Source organism: Centropristis striata, chromosome 20 (assembly GCF_030273125.1).
Source record: "Centropristis striata isolate RG_2023a ecotype Rhode Island chromosome 20, C.striata_1.0, whole genome shotgun sequence".
NCBI classification, from domain to species: domain Eukaryota; kingdom Metazoa; phylum Chordata; class Actinopteri; order Perciformes; family Serranidae; genus Centropristis; species Centropristis striata.
This window is the reverse complement of record NC_081536.1, coordinates 2,078,589-2,098,229: the sequence shown is the minus strand read 5'-3', so window position 1 is coordinate 2,098,229 and position 19,641 is coordinate 2,078,589. Positions and strand designations below refer to the sequence as shown.

General features: G+C 33.6%; 1 protein-coding gene across 1 annotated transcript in view; it reads right to left on the bottom strand.

Moving 5' to 3' along the window:
• Window positions 1–19,641, bottom strand: part of LOC131993104 (cilia- and flagella-associated protein 46) — a 149,656-nt gene that overhangs the window by 99,893 nt on the left and 30,122 nt on the right. The window contains exons 14-18 of the mRNA XM_059358838.1: window positions 15,241–15,370; window positions 13,605–13,729; window positions 12,008–12,126; window positions 7,306–7,418; window positions 426–638 (exon numbers count right to left, since the gene is read on the bottom strand). Of these exons, the coding sequence (XP_059214821.1) occupies window positions 426–638; window positions 7,306–7,418; window positions 12,008–12,126; window positions 13,605–13,729; window positions 15,241–15,370 (700 nt within the window). The remainder of the gene's footprint in view (window positions 1–425; window positions 639–7,305; window positions 7,419–12,007; window positions 12,127–13,604; window positions 13,730–15,240; window positions 15,371–19,641) is intronic.

The window sequence follows — 19,641 nt, the reverse complement described above, 5'->3', positions numbered from 1 at the left end:
ACAAAATTACTAAAAAAAGACACAAAATGACAAAAAAGACACAAGATGACCAAAAAAAGACACAAAATGACGCAGAAAAGACACAAAATGACCAAAAAAGACACAAGATGACCAAAAAAAGACACAAAATGACGCAGAAAAGACACAAAATGACCAAAAAAGACACAAGATGACCAAAAAAAGACACAAAATGAATAAAAAAAAGACACAAAATGACAAAAAAGACACAAAATGACTAAGAAAAGACACAAAATGACCAAAAAAGGAAACAAAATGACCAAAAAAAAACCCCAAATTGATCACAATGAAGGCTGAAATAACCTTTGCAAAGAATTCCAGGCCAAACATCCAAATTATTCCACTAAACTGGTATTTACCCTGTAATAAAAAAATGTTAAACTCATTTATAGAGCCATGCAGCCTACCCGATGAAGTCGGCCTTTTGGAGCATCGCCACCAGACGTTGAAAGGTCGGCAGCAGGCGTTGGTACTCCCCCGCCGCCAACAGGTGGCTGCTGTAGTTCCACAGGTAAACGGCTGAATTTGCCGCCAGCCACGGCTCGCTGATCTCTGCCCCGAGCTCTGCTGCCCGCAAGAAGCTGGAGGTGGCGTAGGCAGACAAACCCTGGATCCAGTCTCTGGGGGAGAGAGGGAGAAAAGGTACAGTAGAGCAGCTGTTCTCAACCTTGGGGTCGGGACCCCAATTGGGGTCGCGAGATGATTTCTGGGGGTCGCCAAATCATTTTGGAAGTCAGCTCTGTCTCCACTGTGTTAAAGTGTTCATGTGTTTTAGTCTTTTGGGTCACTTAATGTCTTTTTTTTGGTCATTTTGTCTTTTCTTGTCATTTTGTGTCTTTTTTTGTGTCTTTTTTTGATCATTTTGTGGTCAATTTGTGTCTTTTTTGGTCATTTTGTTTCCTTTTTTTGGTCATTTTGTTTCTCTTTTGGGTCATTTTGTGTCTTTTTTTGGTCATTTTGTTTCTCTTTTGGGTCATTTTGTGGTCAATTTGTGTCTTTTTTGGTCATTTTGTTTCCTTTTTTTGGTCATTTTGTTTCTTTTTTGGGTGATCTGAACTGTGCGTGTGAGAATCTGTTCAGTGAGTGGGGATCGCGGCCAACATGCATGTTAAATTGGGGGCCGCGACTCAAAAAGGTTGAGAACTACTGTTCTAGATAAGCAGTTCTTAAAGATTTTTTTTGTCATTTTGTGTCTTTTTTTGGTCATTTTGTGTCTTTTATTGGTCATTTTGTGTCTTTTTTTGGTTATTTTGTGTCTTTTATTGGTCATTTTGTGTCGTTTTTTTCTCAATTTGTGTCTTTTAGTGGTATTTTTTTGTCATTTTGTGGTCAATTAGAGTAAATTTTTGCTTAATTTATGTAATTTTTTGGTCATTTTGTGTCTTTTTCTGATCATATTATGGTCAATTGATTCTTTTTTGGGTAATTTTGTGTCTTTTCTGTAACAATAAAATATAAAAAAAAATATATATAAATGCACAGACAGAGAGATGTTTTAGTTGTTGTCTGCTTCATTATTTGTCCAAAATTTGTCGCATCATAATCTTAATTTTGTTTCCTTTTTTGGTCATTTTGTGTCTTTTTGGGTAATTTTGTCTTTTTTTGGTCAATTTGTTTCTTTCTTTGGTCATTTTGTGTCTTTTTTTGGTCATTTTGTGTGGGTTTTTTTGGTCATTTTGTGTGTATTTTTGGTCATTTTGTGTGTTTTTTGGTCATTTTGTGTCTTTTTTAAGTCATTTTTTGACAAAATGCATGTTTAATTGTGGGTCGCGACTCACAAAGGTTGAGAACTACTGCAGTAGAGTGGGAAAGAGAGAGAGGAAGTCGTGTGTGTGTGAGAGAGACAGACAGTATAGTGGCGACATGGGGAAGTCTCCAGTGAACAATTAAACTAAAGGTGAAGAAGTCAATGAATTTTTAAACAGTTGCTTATTTAAACTTATAATGCGTAGGGTTTTTTTTTTTACATGAATAGTTCCATTTGCTGATGGGTTTTTCTGCATAATGCACAAGGGAGAGTGGAACCCCACCTTGACAATGTCAAATAAGTTAGATTTAATGAGGCGTTCAACACCAATTTGTTCTAGCACCTGGATGCACAGTGATAGCTCTCAGCTCACATTATGTTACAATGTGCTGGAGGTAAACTTCAGGCAAATCTCAGGCAAAGTGTTGCAGCGCATTAGTTCAACTGCTGGATGTGATATGTCAGGTCTTGTCAATTCAATAAGAGAAAATGGTGTTAAGGCTAAGTGTGTGTTAGCTCTGTTGGTGCAAACGGACCCTAGAGCTTTGTGGTGTGTGTCTAAAACATGCAAGTTGTTTTGTATCATTTGGCAAATATTACATAATAACTTGCAGCATATGTTAATTTGTGTGGTCTGAGAGAAAACTAGACCTCTGCAGCTTCTCTTGGCCCAGTTTTCAGGGTGAAAATGTCGCCCATAATGGGAGACTTTGGCTAATCACAGGTCAGTTCAGAAAGAGTCTATTCCTACTGGCCTATTAGATTAAATGGTGGAAAATCCTGCAGAAAAAAAGACGCTATCAGCATGAGCAACAACTGCAAGGCAACCGAAAAAAAGGGAGACAGACTTATCAAAAAGAGTAAAACACACAGTCTCATAATAATCACAATAAAACAAGGGTAACTGCACCACATCGGCAGTTCGGTTTGGTCTCTACCTGTCTTAATAGCGTTCCTAAGGGCGGAGCTATTTGGCTGACCTGATCTCCCATACATCACAATAATTGGCACACCTTGCAAAGCCGCGAAACGGAGGAAGCAACACATAAAGGATACTCCACTAAAATAAGTTAAATGTTAAATAAACAACCTCATAAAGAAAGAAAGAAGCAGAAGAAATTATTCATCTTAACCCATTGACGCCTAAAACTTCCTGTAAAACCTCTGGGCGATTTTAAACTAACCCCCTGAAACCTGAAGTTATTCTGTAAATTCAACAGAAGTGTCAAAGCTTCTACTAAATAATAGATTTTTCAGCCTCTGTAGCAGATAGAAATGAAATTCAAAAAGTATTTGAGAGCTTATACAAATACTACAAAACGACGTATCCGCTTTCCAGACTTCAATGGGTTAAGTAGCAGGCTTGAGTGAGGTATGTTGTTTTATTTACTTATTTGGCTTATTTTTTGTTAATTATTTGTTTACAAGCTGGATGTGTGCTTTTCAAGCAATGTGTAACTGTTTATTCATAATGTTTTTGTGATCATACTATTGTATTGTAAGCTAAACTCAAGGCTGCAGGCTTTGTGTGGGTATATTATGTTGTAGATTAATGTGCCATCTGTTTGCTGGAAAGACATACATGCATGTCATTTATAACTTGCATTTTTATGTAATTTATTGTCTTTTTTAACCGGGTTCTCACAGGTTGGTTGGTGCTGAACATAAAACCCTGTATTTAATCACGATCTCGGTCCTCATGTACTACTTGGGAGCTACAACTTGTGTCAATATTGTTTTTTTTAGTATTTCAGAGATGGAGTGAAAATGTTGATTAGAGTTTGGCCTTCAGCTAACCCGAGGCAAAGGCTAATGCCTGCAATTAATTCAAGTTTCTGTAGCTAGCTAGAGCTTTACAGACCCACAAGTTTAAAGAAACAGAACAGTTATTCTCATTATGTGAATTCACCAGCAGAATTGCTGCTATATAACTGCATCAGGATTAAGATCAAGATCTGGTTGACTGAAATACAGGTTGCTGTATATGCAGCATATGTTAATTTGTGTGGTCTGAGAGAAAACTAGACCTCTGCAGCTTCTCTTGGCCCAGTTTTCAGGCTGAAATGTCGCCCATAATGGGAGACTTTGGCTAATCACAGGTCAGTTCAGAAAGAGTGTATTCCTACTGGCCTATTAGATTAAATGGTGGAAAATCCTGCAGAAAAAGACGCTATCAGCATGAGCAGCAACTGCAAAGCAACCGCAAAAAAAAGGGAGACTCATAATAACCACAATAAATCATGTGTCAATATTGTTTTTGTTTTTTTTTAGTATTTCAGAGATGGAGTGAAAATGTTGATTAGAGTTTCGCCTTCAGCTAACCCTAGGCAAAGGCTAATGCCTGCAATTAATTCAAGTTCATGTTTCTGTAGCTAGCTAGAGCCTTCAACCACAGTATGAAAATGCTTCACAGACACACAGGTTTAAAGAAACAGAGCAGTTATTCTCATTATGTGAATTCACCAGCAGAATTGCTGCTATATAACTGCATCAGGATTAAGATCAAGACCTGGTTGACTGAAATACAGGTTGCTGTATATGCATTTAAGTGTGTGTATATGCCCAATGCTTGTCTGGTAAGAGCTGTGTAAGACAGAGAGGGGTGAGCTATGTTTTCAGTTTCTTTTTTCCTTTTCCAGAAAACTGCCAACCCCAACTTAACCCATTGACGCCGGGAAAGCATTACCGTATTTCTACCATTAAAGCCGGGAGCGATGTTGCGTCACTCTACCATTAAGGCCGGGACAGCGGATATGTCATTTTGTAGTATTTGTATTTTTTTCCACCTATTTTCGGTCTCTTGGCCAATGAAATGCATCAGAATCATGATCAGAATACATGCGGGAGTGTCGCAATGCAACATCGGATTTTTCCAGAACTTTAAATCATGGAGGAAGACGACTATAGCGGAGGCATATCTATATATATATTTATATATATATATATATTTATATATATATATATATATATAGCGGAGGAGCTCAGCAGTAAGTGACGGAAGAGATCTGATGAAAACAGCGCCGATGATTATATTGCTGATCCGACTTTGAACCCTCGGAACCAATCGACAAACGGGATTTATGGATGAGGAATATGTTTTTAGACGACATATTTTCACCAAAGAACAGACAGATTTGTGGCCATCTGGAGATAATAATAATATTATTAATAATATATTAATATTAATAATAATAATAGGCTAATTGATTGTGATGACGATATAAGAAATCATGACTGTTTATGTCTTATATTACTTTATGCGTCGTTGAGTACCCTGAAAAGTGCAATATATAAAATGTATTATTATTATTTATTATTGTTATTATTATTACTATTATGATCAATTATTTTTTTATTACAGTAGGCTAATGAGAACTAGGTCTTGTTCTTCCAGTGGTCATATCATGTTTGCATCTTGCTAATGGGCATGTATTAGTATTATGTATAAGATTTTTTATTCAGACAAATGTAACATTCAGCAAACTTTATTGAAGGTTTGGAAAAATAAACTCAACTTCTCATGAAAGCCACGGGTATAAGCTCTCAAATACTTTTTGAATTTCATTTCTATCTGCTACAGAGGCTGAAAAATCTTCTGTTGAATTTCCAGAAAAACTTCAGGTTTTAGGGGGTTCTTTCAGAATCGCCCAGAGGTTTTACAGGCGTTTTAGGCCTTAATGGGTTAAAGGAAGATAATCAAGTATTTGATAAAGACAAAGGTGATGTTTAAAGTGGCTGTGGTTCAGATGGTAGAGCGCTAATGGTGTGAATCACTGTATAGAAGTGTGAGTGAATAGGTGATGATGATGAAAAGCCTTTACAAATGCAATCCATTTACTATTGTTGGAACAGGATCAGATATTGTGTGCAGTTTTGGTTGAAAAGATAAGGAAAGAAAGCCTCTTTTAATGGGTTTGTAGTTGAAAAGAAGAAGTGTTATAGCCACTACTGTCTATCATCACCTCTGACTAGCTGTGCAAATGTGTTCACTTTAAAAGACGGCTCTCTGGCCCATTTAATGAGTACAAATAATTTTCCTTTCATACAATTTAAATCTCATTCCCACACTAAAAGCGACTATGAACAGCTACAGTTGACAAAGAGGCATTAGTGGATCTTTATATAATCATATTCTGTAATACACACTAGTTATCACAACAATTTATCATTTTACATCAGGTTTCTTTGGGACTTAAGATTTTTTAAATTTTATTTAAGTCATGATTTTGTCAAAACTCCATGCAATCTAATGATAGCATGGGATAATAAAAGAAAACAAAATGTAAACAAAAACGTAAGGAAATATGGTCACTGATAGCTATTTTGTGTGCATTTAATAATTCTAAATACAATATAAAATTGTATTAATGTAAACACATTAATATTATACATTTTTGGATTTAGGATTCATTTAAAAAAATGTATTGATAAAAGTAAATATAACGTATTATAAATGTGATATGCAAATAATAAAGTAGAAACATACAGTGTATAAACGAAACTGACAAAATATTCAAGTTTTATTATGCTAGCAAGTGTGTGTGTGTGTGTGTGTGTGTGTGTGTTCTTGTTCTTTCTACATAGTGAGGACCGGGACACGTTTTTAACCAACAGAGTGAGGACATTTTTGCAAAGTGAGGACATTTTGGCCGGTCCTCACTTCTTTAAAGGCTTGTTTGAGAGTTCAGGTTACAATTAGGTTTATGTTAGGTAAGGGGCTATAGGGAACAAGGTTATTATAGTTAACGAAAACAAAACTAAATAACAAAAATTAGAATTGAAAAAACATTTTCATTAACTGAAATAAAAATGAGAGTTTTAAAAAAAAATAAAAATACTGAAACTGTATTGTGAGGTCACAAAACTAACTAAAACTAATTACAATTATAGCGAAAATGCCCTTCGTTTTCATCTTTGTCCACTTTAATGAAGATGGATAAGGCAAAGGACATAAAGGCAAAATTTACTGTGACCTCTTTTAATCTCTCACCCAACAAATACCCCATTACAAAAAACTACAACTAATAAAAACTAAACTAAAACTAAAGCATTTCAAAAACATAAATACTAAACTAAAACTGGCAAACTCCCTCTAAAAACGAATTGAATTTGAAAACAAAAAATCACAATGAAAATAAAACTAAAACTAATGAAAAATCCCAAACTATTATAACTTTTCAAGGGAATTCACTATTACAATGAGGGTCCTCATGAGTCAGTATTTTTTTGGTCATTTTGTGTCTTTTTTGGTCGTTTTGTGTCTTTTCTGGTCATTTTGTGTCTTTTTTGATCATTTTGTGGTCAATTTGTGTCTTTTTTTTGTCATTTTGTTTCCTTTTTTGGTCCTTTTGTGTCTTTTTTTGGTCATTTTGTTTCTTTTTTTTGGTCATTTTGTGTCTTTTTTTGGACATTTTGTTTCTTTTTTTGGGCCATTTTGTGTCTTTTTTTGGACATTTTGTGTCTTTTTGGTCCTCACAAAGATAGAAGTACAATAATGTGTGTGTGTGTGTGTGTGTGTGTGTGTGTGTGTGTGTTTTCACCTGTAAACCACCCAGTGTGGGTCCTCTTCAGACACACACACCTCACTTTTCACCGAGGGGACGACAGGGCTGTTCAGCTGAAATCCTTCTGTTCTCAGCTTCTGGACAGTGGCCTGAGTAAGAGACAGAATACATTTATTTCTCAACCACAAAAGATAATATTAACATTGACTTCCTGTTTTGATAACTTCATAATAAAAGGAGAAGAGAAGACCGCACGCTATGCTAATGACAGCGTCTCTGGAGGCGGAGTAGATCAAAGAAAAAAGAAACCACGGGTGAACATTTTACTCCAGCTGGAGGACAACTCAGGTACCTTTCTTCATCGTCAGACTGAGACGTAGCCATCTTTTAAATTAATGGATTATGACCCATTTCTCTAAAAACAATACCCATGTGTCATGGAACAAAGAGAGCTACAAGCAGAGAGTCTGCAGCGTGAGTCAGCTTTGACAAGGTCATGGAGATGCTGTGGATAGTCGTCTCCATTTTCTTCAAAGCTCTGTCAAGTTAACATCTCTATGGACTTAATAAAGACTCGGAGCTGCAGGCTTGATGAGAAGTGGGATTACACAATAAGACAAGCTCATAAGACGAGCACAACAATCTCTGACTCCCACCAATCAACAGCTACCGCACAGGCTTGTTAAAAAGCCCATAATACATGTTCACTACTGCCAGCACTCTTTGTTCCTCAGCTCATCTTTCAGAGAATCCAATAGCACATTCCTATGATCTAAGATAGTGAGAATATTTTTTTTTTGGGAACATGAACACCTCGGTACAAAAACATCTGCATCCAAAGGAGTTTGAAATAAAAAGAAAATGTGATTGTAGTCTTTCCAAAATTATGTAAATTATGTACACCAGCACCAATAACTATAAAGAATTACGAGAAAGTTCTAGTGTCTAATCTATACAATAAAACTGATAAATTGCCTCTGAGTGCAACTGTCTATTATTTAGAGCCAAAAGTGACCATATTTGTATTAGACCAGGGGTCTCAAACTCGCGGCCTGCGGGCCAATTGAAGCCCTCGTGACATATGTGGAAGGTCCCTTTATAGCTTTGTTTCACTTGTTTCTATGACGACGTTAACAAAAAGAAAGGCAGCTGCTACCGGATCGTTTATTATCTGACGTGTTGTTGTTACTGCAAGCAGTGGAAATGTTATGTAATGTAATTTTGTGTCTTTTTTTTGTAATTTTGTGTCTTTTTTGTAATTTTGTGTCTTTTTCTAATAATTTTGTGTATTTTTTTGGGTCATTTTGTCTTTTTTTTTGGTCATTTTGTGTCTTTTTTTAGTAATTTTGTGTATTTTTGTGTCATTTTGTGTATTTTTTTGGTCATTTTGTGTCTTTTTTAAGTAATTAAGTGTTTTTTCAGTCGTTTTGTGTCTTTTTTTGAAAATGTGTGTCTTTTTTTAAGTAATTTTGTGTATTTATGTGTCATTTTGTGTCTTTTTTTGGTCATTTTGTGTCTTTTTTAAGTAATTAAGTGTTTTTTAAGTCATTTTGTGTCTTTTTTGGAAAATTTGTGTCTTTTTTAAGTAATTAATTTTTTTCTGACATTTTGTGTCTTTTTTTAGTAATTTCGTGTCTTTTTTTGGTCATTGTCAAGGTCTTGTCAATCACAGGTAAGCCACGCCCTAAAGTATACTCTGCTTTATAGTCTTGTCTTACTCTAAATGGTTTATACTCTATACTTGTTTACAGAGATAATCAATCAAGTGAGAAGTAGAGTCATTTTCTCCTCTATACAATGGAACTTCTTTTTGCAAATCATGAAATCTAATGCATATGGAACAAGTGTTTTACTGGCAAAACACTGGATGCAGATTTGTTTGCATGACTGGCTTGTATGATCAGAACTTAATTATATCTCTATATATGTGTATATTAGTATTAATATATAGTATATTAGGACACCAGACACATCTAGAAATATTGACCTTTGTTTTCCTCCAAAACATGATTTGTTTCATAATGTTCATGAACCATGCAGATGGTTGCTCTGAGCACAACGAATATCAGATGAAGTGAGTCATACTGTTTTTATCCACTTTTAACTTATTAACTATTAACTAATAGTTGGTATGCCAACCTTTACAGCAATTACAGCAGCACATTTCTCTGGTATAGTGTCGATATATTTCCTGAGAACTTAAACACTGATGTTATCCCAAGCCTTCTGCATCTCAAGCCAAAGGCCTTCCTCTAAATCTACAATAGATCTGTCCAATTTATTTTACAACAGTCTATCATTTTCAATGGCAGATTCCTTTGTCGCAGGTAGTTTCATCGATAGTTAGAAGAACGTTTAGGGTAATTGTCCTCTTGGAAATAAATCTAGGCCCAATAAGACAACTCCCAGATGGTACTGTGACGGTCCCCGTCTAATGTTGATGTGCTGATGTGGTTGATCAGTTATTGTTTCTCCTATGTGTTTGTTTTCACTTTACAACAGGGGTCTCAAACTCAAATTACCTGGGGGCCGCTGGAGGCAGTATCAAAATGACCAAAAAAAAGACACAAAATTACTAAAAAAAAGACACAAATTGACCAAAAAAAGACACAAAATGACCAAAAAGAGACAAAATGACAGAAAAAAACAAAATTACTTAAAAAAGAAACAAAATTACCAAAAAAGACACAAAATTATAAAAAAAAAAGACACAAAATGAACCAAAAGACAAAAATTTACCCCAAAAAACCACACAAATTACTAAAAAAAGACACACAATTATTTTAAAAAGACACAAAATTACCAAAAAAGTAATCAAAGGGACCTTCCACACACAACATGATAAAGTGCCATTCATATAAAACTCACATTAATCTTTCATATCAAGGTGGGGGCCACAAAATTGGTTGACAATTGGTTTTGTGCACGATTATTTGTAAATGTTTTTGTAAATTTGGTGTTTGGTTACAGTATATCACCAGGCGGTAGGGTGTCCGTGTCTCATCTTAATGTTGTGGTATACTTTCTTATATATATATATATACAGTATATATATACACTTCTATATATATATATATATAGGGAAAGCTAAGACAAGATAAGAACAACAATGTTTCTGCGTGAGGCCCAAGGCTTTTAACACTGACCATGATCATTCATCAACAAACAGCAATAAAACAGACAACAGTGGGAGTAATGGACGAAGAGGGAGCAGACACTGTGAGCTGTTAAATGAAGAGCTGCAGGTGAAACAAACCAACACTCCTTCACTGAGTCCTGCTGTTGTGTGAAAACTAGCCGCTCCATGTGCAGCATGAAATATAAACTGATTTAAACAATGTGACTTTGTCTGGTCGTACTATAAATAGACACACCAGTTCTACAGTAGCCACAGTTGTCACCAAGGTTATAATAGTTTGGGATTTTTCATTAGTTTTAGTTTTAATTTCGTTGTGAATTTTTGTTTTCAAATTCAGTTAGTTTTAATGAGTTTTTAGAGTGAGTTTGCTACTTTTAGTTTAGTTTTTATTTTTTGAAAATGGTTAATTTTAGTTTAGTTTTTATTAGTTTTAGTTTATTTGGAATGGGCTTTGCGAGATAAAAAGAGGTCATAATACATTGTGTTGAGCCGGCAACATGTTTGCTCAAGCACACTTCGGATTACCATAATAACTGAATTGATTATGCTATCGGAAAATTTCCAATGTTTTCTGAAAGCTGAGTAGTTGCTCTTTACAGCCAACATGGAGTCATTATGGTAAAATCACTCGTGCTTCTCCCAGAAGCCCACAAAGCAGCAATACACACACTCACATAAAGACGAAAATGAAGGACATTTTCACTATAATTTTAGTTTTTTAGTTTTAGTTAGTTTTGTAACCACAGAATACAGTTTCAGTTAGTTATCGTTTTTTTTTAAAAACTCTAGTTTTTATTTTTATTTCACTTTACTTCAGTTCATTTTTTCAATTCTAGTTTTCATTATTTATTTTTTTTTTGTTATTATCTTTTTATTAGGAAATTTCACACCAATTGACAAGTACAAATGGATTTACAGCTGTTAGTATCAAAATTGTACAGAGCCAAAGGTTTTGTATCAATAGCTTCTTGTTCCAAATGTTCATTGTCCATTCCCTTTTTAATAATATGAATATGTAAAGAAAACACAAAAACAAAGACATACAATTTTAATAATTTAAAGTAAATACATAATATGAATAAATAAATATAAATGTCTGTAGCAGTTGGGCATCATTCAGTTGTATTCATGTCACTGATACCCCCCAAAAAAAAAAAAAAAAAACTGCACCCATCTTTCCCAGTGTTTCATAAATATGTCTAACTTTAGGTTGAGAGAAAAAGTTATCTTTTCCATGGTATAAATATCTATTGTCACATCTATCCAATTGTTAATTGTAGGTCCAGTCTGCAACATCCATCTTTTAGTTATGGCCTTTTTTCCAGCTGCCAGTAATGCGCCCATTAAATATTTGTTAATAACATTCAGTTCTATTTCGTTAATTTTCGTTAACTTTATGACCTTGGTTGGTTGTCACCAGATAAAACAGGACTAAAATTTTAAGGATTAAGTTACAATTGATCAAAATTACGGAACAGAGTCTACGCCTTATTTTTACACAGACCACATTTATACAGAAGAAGTAATGTGAAACCTGTTTTTGTGGTAAGAAAATATTAAAAGTGTGAATGTGTGCATTAGGAGTAATTAAGCCCTCACCTCAGCACTGATGAAGCAGATTCCAGCTAGAAGGCGCAGTAAGTCCCTCTCACACTTCTGGCTTCCATTGCAACCGTGAAGACATTCTGCACAGCTTTCTTCCTCCGAGCATTTACATCCTGGATCAAATTGACATAATCTGTGATGTGAATTCTTTTAACCCATAAGAACCCATGGTGACACCCGTGTAACAAACACGTTAAATCTTCTATTTTTTGTTACTAGGCTAAGTTTAAACCCATTTAACAATTCTAATCTGTTAATAGGGTGTCCTGTATTGCATTTAACTTGTTTTGACCATATTTCCTGAACAAATTAAAGTCACAATTTTGATAAACAAAAAGACACATGGGTATTTGTATTTATTTATTATCAATTTATTATTATTATGCTACTTAAAAACAAATCTAAAAAATAATTTGTTGCTAAACAGAACTAATAATGTCACAATTTTGATGTTAGATGTGGAGATGCAGAGAAAAAGGCAAATTTGTGTCTAGTTTTTTTAAATTTTAAAATATGAAATATTATAAACATAAATATTATAAACATAAATACTATAAGTGCCCAATGTAATGTTTATGTCACATCACAGATCTTTGACATTTAGGGATAGTGTTTTTGAAAACACATCAGAAATGGTGGTATATCCCCATAACTTTCCTTTAACCCATTAAGGCCTAAAAAGCCTGGAAAAAATGCCTGCAAAACCTTTGGCTAATTTTAAAATAAGCCCCAAAAACCTGAAGTTTTGTTTTTTGTTAGTAATTGTATCTGTCTTTTTTTGGTAATTCTGTGTCTTTTTTAATAATTTTGTGTCTTTTTTGTTAATTTTGTGTCTTTTTAGGGTAATTTTGTGTCTTTATTTGGTAATTCTGTGTCTTTTTTGGTAATTTTGTGTCTTTTTTTTGTAATTTTGTGTCTTTTTTTGGTAATTCTGTGTTTTTTTTAAATAATTTGTGTCTTTTTTTGGTCATTTTGTGTCTTTTTTTGTTAATTTTGTGTCTTTTTTTGTTAATTTTGTGTCTTTTTAGGGTAATTTTGTGTCTTTATTTGGTAATTCTGTGTCTTTTTTGGTAATTTTGTGTCTTTTTTTTGTAATTTTGTGTCTTTTTTTGGTAATTCTGTGTTTTTTTTAAATAATTTGTGTCTTTTTTTGGTCATTTTGTGTCTTTTTTTGTTAATTTTGTGTCTTTTTTTGTTAATTTTGTGTCTTTATTTGGTAATTCTGTGTCTTTTTTGGTAATTTTATGTCTTTTTTTTGTAATTTTGTGTCTTTTTTTGGTAATTCTGTGTTTTTTTAAAATAATTTGTGTCTTTTTTTGGTCATTTTGTGTCTTTTTTTGGTGATGATTTCAAAGTAATTGTCCAAGAGACTGAAAATAGGTGGAAAAAACTACAAATACTACAAAACGACATATCCGCTTTCCAGGCTTTAATGGGTTAAGGATAACTGGGTCTGGGTTCTTATGGGTTAATGAAATCAATATTGTCTGTCTCATAACTTATACAACTACCACTTCTTGTCCATCATTCTGATATTAGAGGAATACTTCTGTTATTTTACCGGCAGTCCGTGGATCATTCATCATCTTACTGTCACTCTTGGAAACCATCCATCTCCCATCATCGTAAAGCAAGCAGAATCGACAAGCGGCTCGGCACACGTCCCAAACTTCCAGTTTCCTAGCCGTCTTCACCAGCGATGCCCACAACTTCACCCTGGAGCAGCCAAGAAGAAAAAAAAAATCACTTAGAGATGATTCATTTTTAAAAGGTGGAGGTCAGAGCAAGGGCGAAGCAGCACACTGTAAATGATCTGAGGTTGTTTGCTTGCAGCCGCATGACGAATAAACTTTCCCTTTGGGGAATTTTCAAGTCTGCTCTCTCCTGACCATTAACCTTAATGTGCACCCTCTTTTAGTGTAATGATATTGCTGGAGAGGGGAAACTCAACTATGCACTATGAATAAGGAGATGTAATAAAAGGTTGTACAATCTGGAAGAAAGAACCAATGGATCAAACATTCATTAGTTTATAATGTTCACTAACAGCAAGGAGTAATACATTCAACAAGGCATAAAAGCATGATAATATAGGCAATTCTCCAGCTGGGTTTCTGGGTAGTGACAGCTCAAAAGAAAAGTTTAAAGTGGCAAGAAGATTTCTGACTCATATTCATATACATACATATATATATATATATATATATATATATGTACAGTCATGGACCAATGATTAGACCACCCTTGGTTTCTTTCATTTATTGTTCATTTTAATGCCTGGTACAACTAAAGGTACATTTGTTTGGAGAAATATAATGATAACAACAAAAATAGCTGATAAGAGTTTAATTTAACACAGGGGTCTCAAACTCAAATTACCTGGGGGCCGCTGGAGGCAGTATCAAAATGACCAAAAACAGACACAAAATTGCAAAAAAAAAAAGACACAAATGACCCGAAAAATACACCAAATGACTAAAAAAATGACAAAAAAAAATGACAGAAAGAAACTGAATTACTTAAAAAATACACAAAATGACCAAAAAAGACATTAAATTACAAAAAAAGACACAAAATGAACCAAAAAATACAAAAAAATACACAAAATTAGTAGAAAAGGACACAAAATTACCAAAAAAAGACAAAAACACACAAAATTACAAAAAAAAACACACAAAAGATTACCAAAAAACACACAAAATTACTCAAAAAAGACACAAAATTATTAGAAAAAGACAAAATTACCAAAAAAAGACAAAAAGACACAAAATTACACAAAGAAGGCCTTTTTCAGGGAACAAGAAATGGGTTAACAACTTAACTCTATGGAGTCTTGGGCTATTTTGTCCATTTTGAATTCATTTCATGTCTTTGTAAGTCATTTTGTGTCTTTTTTTGGTCATTTTGTTTCTTTTTTTTAGTCATTTTGTGTCTTTTTGTGTCTTTTTTTGTCATTTTGTGTCTTTTTTTGGTCATTTAGTGTCTTTTTTTTAGTCCTTTAGTCCAACATAAAATGTGATGAATCTTTTTTTTACTTTCAAAACACTATCATGCTCAATAAAGAATTTTAAATGTTGCCAATGTGCATTAATTTCAGAGTACACTGAGACATTAAACTGCATCATTTTCAATTAAATTCTGGAAAAGTTGGGGTGTTCTAAAACTTTTGACCAGTAGTGTATGTATATAATCAAAACAAATGCATGTGAATATAAAAGCATGCACACCTCTCTGTGTTGTCTGCATCATGTCCCTGTGTGGCCAGGTGTCCCTCTAGCCTCCGTACAGATGCAGAGTGATGCTGAGCCTTAGCAGCCAGCTGAGCCACTGGTCCAGATCCAGGAGTGCCTACGGGAACTAGACAATAGTTGGAGAACTGAATACATAAGTAGATCTTTATTAATGATATTGGAAAAGCTTCTGCATTTTCTTTTTACAACACAATTTTCCGGCTCGCATGCATAACAAAAACTCCGTTACACAACTCCTCAGGCCTGAATGATTGTCTATAATTCATAGAACATGGATTAAATGTACACTGATAAATTCCTTTTCCATGTACATAAAAAAAGGAAACAAAACTAAGAGACTACAAGAGTATAAATGGCACATTTCCAACACTGCCAACTCACACTGACTGACTACATTTTAACCCATAAGAACCCATGGTGACACCCGTGTAACAAACACGTTAAATCTTCTATTTTTTGTTACTAGGCTAATTTTAAACCCATTTAACAATTCTAATCTGTTAATAGGGTGTCCTGTATAGCATTTAACTTGTTTTGACCATATTTCCTGAACAAATTAAAGTCACAATTTTGATAAACAAAAAGACACATGGTTATTTGTATTTATTTATTATCGATTTATTATTATTATGCTACTTAAAAACAAATCTAAAAAATAATTTGTTGTTAAACAGAGCTTATAATGTCACAATTTTGTTAGATGTTGTGGAGATGCAGAGAAAGAGGCAAATTTGTGTCTATTTTTTTTACATTTTAAAATACGAAATATTATAAACATAAATATTATAAACATAAATACTTATATTTAGGGATAGGGTTTTTGAAAACACATCAGAAATGGTGGTATATCCCCATAACTTTCCTTTAACCCATTAAGACCTAAAAAGCCTGGGAAAAATGCCTGCAAAACCTTTGGCTAATTTTAAAATAAGCCCCTAAAACCTGAAGTTTTGTTAGTAATTGTATTTGTCTTTTTTTGGTAATTCTGTGTCTTTTTTTAATAATTTTGTGTCTTTTTTGTTAATTTTGTGTCTTTTTTTTTTGTTAATTTTGTGTCTTTATTTGGTAATTCTGTGTCTTTTTTGGTAATTTTGTGTCTTTTTTGGTAATTCTGTGTCTTTTTTTTACAAAAAGACACATGGTTATTTGTATTTATTTATTATCGATTTATTATTATTATTATTATGCTACTTAAAAACAAATCTAAAAAAGAATTTGTTGTTAAACAGAACTAATAATGTCACAATGTTGTTAGATGTTGTGGAGATGCAGAGAAAAAGGCAAATTTGTGTCTATTTTTTTTTATTTTAAAATACGAAATATTATAAACATAAATATTATAATCATGAATACTATAAGCGCCCAATGTAATGTTTATGTCACATCACAGAGCTTTGACATTTAGGGATAGTGTTTTTGAAAACACATCAGAAATGGTGGTATATGCCCCATAACTTTCCTTTAAGGATAACTGGCTCTGGGTTCTTATGGGTTAATCAGAGTGGACACAAAAGGCAAAAAAAACAAAAACAAAAACAAAAAAAGAAGCATTTTCCAGATTTTTATTCAGACCCATCTGCAGCAACGCGGGTACTCAAGCATTTGTTTAATGGGCTGAATTATAAATAGAGGTCTGTAAGAACTTAACTGTAAGAGTTAATAACCTTATTGGGGCTGAGATGAATAAAACAAAGGAAATAAACGCAAAATTTATTATGACCACTTTGAATCTGGCACCCAACACATAGCCCATTACAAAAAAAACTAAAACTAACACTAAAACTAATGAAAACTAAACTAAAACTAGAAAACTCACTCTAAAAACTAACTAGAACTAACAAAAATTCACAACGAAATTAAAACTAATGAAAAATCCAAAACTACTATAACCTTGCTACCTAGAGGGGTCCGGGGTATTGTCTCCAGGGAAGAACATTTTTTGGTAACGCTTTATATTAAGGTCCTTGTAATAACCAGTAATAACAAGTAATAAGGCCCTTGGAAACACAACTAAGGGACTACAAGAGTAAATGGCACATTTCCAACACTGCAGAAAAAAAAAATTATTACTTAAAAAAGACACAAAATGACCAAAAAGACACAAAATTACTAAGAAAAAATACACAAAATGACCCCAAAAATACACAAAATTACTAAAAAAATACACAAAATTATTAGAAAAAGACACAAAATTACCAAAAAAAGACAAAAACACACAAAATTAGTAAAAAAAAGACACAAAATTACCAAAAAGACACAAAATGACCCAAAAAAGACACAAAATTATTAGAAAAATACAAAATTACCACAAAAAGACACAAAATTAATTAAAAAAAAGACACAAAATTACAAAAAAATTACCCAAAATTACAAAAAAATGACATTTTTTTAATTAAAATTACATTACAAAAATGCACAACGAAATTAAAACTAATGAAAAATCCAACTACTATTATATCCTTGCTACCTAGAGGGTTCCGGGGTATTGTCTCCAGGGAAGAACATTTTTTGGTAACGCTTTATATTAAGGTCCTTGTAATAACCAGTAATAACAAGTAATAAGGCCCTTGGAAACACAACTAAGGGACTACAAGAGTAAATGGCACATTTCCAACACTGCCAACTCCTGACTGACTATATTTTAATCAGAGCGGACACAAAAGGCAAAAAACAAAAACAAAAAAGGAAGCATGTTCCAGATTTTTATTCAGACCCATCTGCAGCAACGCGGGTACTCAAGCATTTGTTTAATGGGCTGAATTATAAATAGAGGTCTGTGACTTTGACTGCAGGGTTTAAAAGAAGCTGCTGCAGCACCCTGAGAACACACACACTTCCTGTGGATAAACATCTGAGGAACAATGCAAAATTGTGGCAACAATACAAGCTACAATTAATTAAACCTCTCAAGGGATACTTGGTGTGCTGGCTTTGAAGCTCTGAACACAATGGTTAAGTGTTATCATCTAGGGGATGCTTGAGGTTTATAGACAAGAACAAGAGGTGCCTCTACAGACCAAAGCTTTTAACCCATGCCTGCAGTAGGAGCTCTTTGACTAGCTGTCAGAGAGCTGAGGGGAGCTCTTTCCTGGGTCATTAGAACTGCTGAATGTTCATTTGATGCTGTGGACCAAGGAGCCTGGAATAAGTCTAAGATCAAAGACGCTCCCTGAGTCCAGGCCCCTCTGCTGCATACAGTCGATGGAGCTTTTGCAGCCAGCTACACTGGTAACACATACTGATTCTCTGAGAAAATTGACCAAAAGAAGACACAAAATTGCTAAAAAAAAAGACACAAATGACCCGAAAAACACACCAAATGACTAAAAAAAGACACAAATTACCCGAAAAATACACCAAATGACTAAAAAAAAGACACAAAATGACCCAAAAAAGACACAAAATTACTAAAAAAAAGACACAAAATGACCCAAAAAAGACACAAAATTACTAAAAAAAGACACAAATGACCCGAAAAATACACCAAATGACTAAAAAAAGACACAAAATGACAGAAAAAAACTGAATTACTTAAAAAAGACACAAAATGACCAAAAAAGACACAAAATTACGAAAAAAAGACACAAAATGACCCAATAAATACACAAAATTACTAAAAAGAGACACAAAATTAATAGAAAAAGACACAAAATTACCAAAAAAAGACAAAAAGACACAAAATTACTAAACCCCCCCCCCCCCGCCCCCCCCCCACACACACACACAAAATTACCAAAAAAAAAAAGACACAAAATGAATTTAAAAAAAGACACAAAATTACAAAAAAATGACACAAAATTACAAAAAAAAGGACACAAAATTACATTACATAACATTTCCACTTCTTGCGGTCCACCCACTCCCTGAGTCCAGGCCCCTCTGCTGCATGCAGTCGATGGAGCTTTTGCAGCCAGCTACACTGGTAACAAATACTGATTCTCTGAGAAAATTGACCAAAGAAAGACACAAAATTGCTAAAAAAAAAAGACACAAATGACCCGAAAAATACACCAAATGACTAAAAAAAGACACAATGACAGAAAAAAACGGAAATACTTAAAAAAGACACAAAATGACCAAAAAAGACACAAAATTACTAAAAAAAGACACAAATGACCCGAAAAGTACACCAAATGACTAAAAAAAAGACACAAATGACCCGAAAAATACACCAAATGACTAAAAAAAGACACAAAATGACAGAAAAAAATGGAATTACTTAAAAAAGACACAAAATGACCAAAAAAGACACAAAATTTGTAAAAAAAAAAAAAAAAAAGACACAAAATGACCCAAAAAATACACAAAATTATTAGAAAAAGACACAAAATTATTAGAAAAAGACACAAAATTACCAAAAAAAGACAAAAAGACACA